Below are 6,042 nucleotides of genomic sequence, written 5' to 3'. Positions count from 1 at the left end.
GGATTGGTTGAGCTATTGTGTATTCTTTAATTTATTTTGATGGCACTCGTTCATTGAGTCACAACTGGAACTCAATTCATTTTAACTCGACTAATTCTTTTTCTAATTTGCTCATTTGACACTATTAGTGTGTCCTAACTTATGTGCTTGTCCCCTAAGATTTTCAGCTCAAAAACTGCATACTTTGTAATGTGGAATGTTTAAAATTTTTGTATATATGCATGCGATTAACTCACCATTCAAAGTTATCAAAATTAAAGAAGCATCTGGCTAAAACAACAGTTGTATTGAAGCAGATACTTACAATTTGCATCTATTATTATTTCCCTTGAATCATAAAATTTCATTGTACAATTGGTCGTACAACATATATTTCCCATTCAGTTTTCGTCCAATTTGGCAGTTTCCCAAAACTCATAGGCCAAATGAAAATCCCCAGAAACAGATGAAAAAGACAATAAGAAGCCCAACTTAAGGAAGGACAGCTACAAGATTTTTCCTTTTGCTCTTCTGATTAAAAAAAACAAAGACTGAAAATACACAAAAATTAATATTGTGGTAAAAAAAAAAAAAGAGGAAAATTTGTAGTAAGAGCTGCACAATGAAGAACTGCCAAGTGTCAAGAACGCGAAATGATACGCGAATAGAGGAATTCATTCCAAGTGTCAGGCAATCCAGGGAGGCACCAATGGATACAATCAGCATAGGTCGCAGGATCAGCTTGTTGCTCAGGTGTTAGCATTTTGCCTTGACGAATTGTGTAGACTGATGTGTGCCCATCTTTTCTGTGCTCTGACAATGCTGTAATGTTTTGAAAATAAACTAGGACTTTCATTGATTCAGTCACATTTGCTGCTATCACAAACAGCCTCTTATCTGTTCCAACATCTAGTGGCATTGATGTGTTCAATATTGGTGTTGTCTCTTTAGCACATTTTATTCCATCTGGATTTTCCCAATCTAAACTCCTGTTTCATCCATTTGCACGCAAGAATTAGTATACTTAAAAGAATACCTTAGCTTCAAAGCAAAAAGATAAGGGGAATTACTTTATATGAAGTGGAGACATGCTCATGAAGAAAACTTGGGTGCGATTTGGATTTATATTGTTATCGACCCATTGGGACCATGTTGTCAAAACTCTCCTATAAGCTATTGGTCTATCTATCTCGTAGTATTCCGTCGCCCCTTCGTCGAATGAACCTCGCCTGTAAATATTTTTCACATCGTCAGAGTATAAAGCTTATACTCGATTGAATATTGTAGAAGAACAAAATGAAGGTGGACTTTTAAATCTCTTTACTTACAAGATTTTCATAGTAAAAGTGTTCATCCACCAAATGTATGTGTTGAAGATGAGATAATCCACATTCTTCCAGTTGTTGCCATGCTTCTCAATAGATTCTGGCATGATAATTCTGTTCAAGATGCTATGCATATTTGGATCATCTGAGTTTGACTCCACCAGAAATGGAGCCCAGTAAAACTCCACCGTGGCATTATAATCCTGCATATATTCATATTAAAAAACATCAAAAAAAGTTTAATACACTAACCAATTTCCCAGGTTAGTGACAATAATCCAACCATTATAAGAATTTTTCAACAGGAACAAACTACTTTCACCTATATTAGGTGAACAAAAAAGGTTTAAATAGACACAATGAATCTCTGTCATTACATAGTGATGATCTGTCTAACTAATCAATTATTTATTAACAAACAGTACATCATTAAATTAAGACAGTCAAAACTACAGTAATTCATGCTTAGTAGGGATAATTAATAAAGTACCCCGCCTTGAGTCTTTAATTAATAAAGTACTAGCATTAAAGTTACATGAAAGTCGTTAATTGATAAAGTAGCATTAAAGTGTTATCAAAGTAATAGAAGCCAAAACCTAATCATTATGCTTGAGGAAAGTAATTATGAGAATATGAGATCTCGATGTTTTGAAAAAATTAATAGAATAATAGATTTACCTCAATTCTGAAAACAGATAAAGAGCCAGTCTTGTTTAAGCTTTTTCGGCCAGAAGGAACAACGGATTGAACCAAACAAACCATAGATTCCCATTGATTTCTATTCAAAGAGTCTCCCACAAACATGAGTCTCTTATTCCTTAGCTTCTCAAGCAGCAATCTTGGTTTAAACCTGAAATTTCAATAATTAACATAAATGGTACTTAAAAATTTGAAAAAAAGAATAGTAATTCAAGAAATATCTTCTTACTTGGGTAAAGAACAGTCTCTGGGTTGCCACCTCCAATTCTGATACATAGAATCTTGTCTTCCATTTCTCAAGCAAGTAACTTGAGCAGTGAGGAATTCACATTCATGTTCTTTGTAAATTGGGTGTGTTACATTATCATAAACCCAATTCCCTACAAAAAGATCACAATCTTCAGGTGGCAATTCAATGTTCTCTTCTTCTTCTTCTTCAGCTGGCATTTCAATTTTCTGCTCCTCTTGCTCTGTTTCCGTTTCCTCTTCATCACTAGACTTCAAATTCACCACCTCCCGTTCAGTACTAACGGCCTCTGTTTCCGTTTCAACTACAGTTCTTGAATTCATAACCACAGTTGAAACACTGCTTTCTTGAATACCGTTTTCTTGTTCAATGATTTCTTGAGCTTTGGGTGTAGAAAATGGAAATTCTGCAATAGACTTTACGTCTTCATTGTACATGAAACAACCAAAGAGGAATATGGAGAAAACGACTACGAATATAGAGAGGTTATTATTCTTACGGCCACTATGGTGCTTCATGTTGAATAATTCAGAGGAAATGAGTGGCGTTTTCCGGCCGCGGAGTGAATGCATGAGAAAGAGTAAATGAAACACTGATGGGAAATGCAACTGCTCACAATAGGAAATATAGAGAAGGGAAAGAGTGAAGCAAAGAGTACTAACATCTCGAACTTCTTTTTAATTAATTTTCTTTTTCTTTCTGTTAGGAAATATTTGATTTGGTGAAATGGGGTTTTCTGAAAGATGTTGATTGTGGCTAGAGGGTTGTTGTTGTCACTCAGATTTAGGTGTATTTGTTTGAAACTGCTGTGCTACTCCTGCTCCAGCAAACGAACAACTACCTTTGTTAGATGTGTGAAAGAGATAGGGAGAAGAGGAGTGATCTCAAAGCGTTATATTGATCTGTTAATTTAATCTTTCTGGCTCTTGTTTTCTATACTGTTTTGTAAGGACCCCACAATAAAAAAACAATTAGATGTATTTCGACAACAAAAATAAGATTTTTATAGATAAGTTTTCTGTTATTGCAAATACTATACACTTTCAATGCACATAGTTAAACTCGAAAAAACAAAATTAAATTCTTCTCTGCCAATTTGGATGAAAATCCCTACTTATTACTTTGGGTAGTCTATTGATATTGGAGAATGAGAAGAAATTTGATGTTGGGGAAATTTCCATTTAATTTGGATTAATGGCCACATTGAAATTTTGGGAAACACAAAATCAAAGATTATCATTTTCTAGTTGTTTTCTTTTATCTGTTGCGTAATATCCAGCGAGCTGTTGCACATCTAACAGAAAAACATATAAAGAATTGGTAGAAACTAGAAACAAAAAGAATAGAAGAAAAGGAAATACTTGGGTCGAAATTAACTGTTGTACCTTTAGCCTCTCCTTTTGTAATTTATGAAGCTGTTGAACTTCGACTCTAATTAATACTCGAAAAATAATCCACCATACAGATTACAATTTTTTTTTTTGTATATTACTTCCTCCGGTCCACAATAAGTGACCACTTTACTTGGTCCAAAATAAGTGTCCATTTGCATAATCAACAAGAAATTAATTTTATTTTTTTAAAATTTACCCTTATTTACATATTTTAATGTGTCAAGGTAACAATTAATTAAGATTAATTTAGTGAATATATCTTTTTTATCTCTAGAAATTAATATTTTTTTAATGAATATGTCAAAAGTAAAACGGTTACTTATTATGGTCCGGAGGGACTACCAAATATATGTTTTTATCATTTAGGGATCTATGCCAATTAATGTGGGCATCTATGCCAATTAATGTTGCCCACTTTATTTTCAAATGAGCGACTTTGTAAACGGTGAGATCATGAAAAAACTTGGAAATCTTGTTCTTCTTTCGAGAATAAATAAATTAATTCGACAACAAACATAAACGCTGGAGCAGTTGCATGTGTACAATTAATATACTCCTGATTCTCTAAATAGGAGTTGTGTTTATAATTAAAATTCCCTCAATTTTCTTTTATTAGTCCAGTAAAATTGACTTGACACTTTCCTTAAGAAATTGTATTGGGAGTTTGTTTTATTAAATTACTTTTATTAATGATAATTAAATTCTAATTACAAAGCAATGATAGGGAAGAGTGGGCTACATTGAAAGAAAATAATAAATTGATTCGTTAAATTGAACAAGTAAAAAAACATTTTTAATATACTATACCATACTAATAAAAGGGAACGAATCTGAGGAAGTATATAGATTATTAAATGAGCTTTCACTGTCACCAAACAACCCAAGATTAAGAAGAAGTTGATGCATCATTAAGGGTTCTTAATCAATTAGTAGTTAAGGGTCAAAGTATATGAGGAATAATCGTTAGCTTTATGTTTGAGAAAAGTAAAAGCTACGGAAGCTTTTCTTTCGTATACATCAACAATTTTCAGAGGTCTTTCACTTGTGTAGTTTGCTTCTAATATCACTACTAGAGCATTTGTCTGATGGATGACCCATTGTGTCCCTTTCTTTCCAAGTTAAGTCAAGTTCCAAATTTTGCAAATATTTTATTTGGCAAGTTTTAACGCTTGGAAAAGCTAATAATGGGAAAGTGGAGGAAGAAGAGAAAGGATTTTTTATTTTTTGAAAGTATGGAAAAATGAATAGGATAGTAATCACTTAGGTTAAGGCACACGATGAACTATGACAAAATACATAAAAGAAAAAACTTTTAGCACTTCTATAGCTAAGACAGACAAGGTAATAAATTGAAAATAAGGCTAGAAAGTAACTGAACTGAAATTTGACTAATTGGTTTTCTATGTTAATTAAATGATATGTCTATTATTGTATAAGATGTTGTATTTATATATGAGAAGTTAGTTGTTATTAGTTCAATTCACCATCTAAACATGCTACAAACTCTATATCTAAAGTAGGGGTACATAGGCCGGGTTGGTTCGGATTTTACAATTACCAAACCAAACCAATTGTGTCGGGTTATTAAATCTAAAGATCAAACCAAACCAATAAAACTCGGATTTTTCAATCTCGGGTTTTTCGGGATTTTTTTCCCGGTAAAATCTTCATAGAATAAAACATATAATGTATTCTCAAAATATTTCTTTAATCCTAGTAAGATACAACTATATAAAGTATTTTCCAAGAAAATAATACAAAATATGAGATGTGTCATTGCATTATCCTAAAATATTCAACAATAAAGACAATAAAATTATTTAATATAAATATGCTAATTAAAAAGCCATAATAAAAATAAACATAATCTAAAAGTACTAAGTCATGCTAAAATAAATAGACTAATAAGGGTGTATTAATTACATGACTAAACGCTAAAGAAAAATAAAAATAGGTTATGCATTTTTATCTAAATTATTGCAAAACAAAAAATAGATATTCAATACATTCTTGTTCGTAATATTGAATTGAATGTCTTTTGTTAGCATTAGTATTGATTTGATTTTGGTTTGGGGTTTTGTTAGCATTATTTAATTTACTAATATTAATGGCTATAAAACTTATTGGAGCATTCAAAAGTTCTAAGTCCAATCTTGAAATAATACCTTAAAAGATAAGATTATGAAAATTTTTAAGAAATATTTATAAATTACATCACAATAAGTATATTTATATATTAAATATATCTAAACTTTCTATATATGTAATATCGGGTTGGTTTGGTTTCGGTTTGACTTTCTTTAGTTAAAACCAAACCAAACCAATTATGGTCGGATTTTTTTTTTCCAACACCAAATCAAATCAAACCAAACCATAGTCGGGTTTTTTTCTCGGTTTG

At 31.7% G+C, this 6,042-nt stretch overlaps 1 protein-coding gene across 1 annotated transcript; it reads right to left on the bottom strand.

Annotated features, from left to right (window-relative positions):
- Positions 1 to 267: 267 nt before the first annotated feature.
- LOC107801889 (xylan O-acetyltransferase 1) lies at positions 268 to 3,055 on the bottom strand. The gene is made up of 5 exons (XM_016625295.2): positions 2,233 to 3,055; positions 1,983 to 2,154; positions 1,308 to 1,507; positions 1,050 to 1,208; positions 268 to 968 (listed from the first exon to the last, which is right to left on the bottom strand). Exons 1-5 carry the CDS (start codon positions 2,820 to 2,822, stop codon positions 620 to 622), a joined length of 1,470 nt encoding a protein of 489 aa, XP_016480781.1. The 5' UTR covers positions 2,823 to 3,055; the 3' UTR covers positions 268 to 619.
- Positions 3,056 to 6,042: the final 2,987 nt, after the last annotated feature.

This window comes from Nicotiana tabacum, chromosome 6 (genome assembly GCF_000715075.1).
Source record: "Nicotiana tabacum cultivar K326 chromosome 6, ASM71507v2, whole genome shotgun sequence".
Lineage (NCBI taxonomy): Eukaryota > Viridiplantae > Streptophyta > Magnoliopsida > Solanales > Solanaceae > Nicotiana > Nicotiana tabacum.
This window is presented reverse-complemented; position numbering and strand designations above follow the sequence as displayed.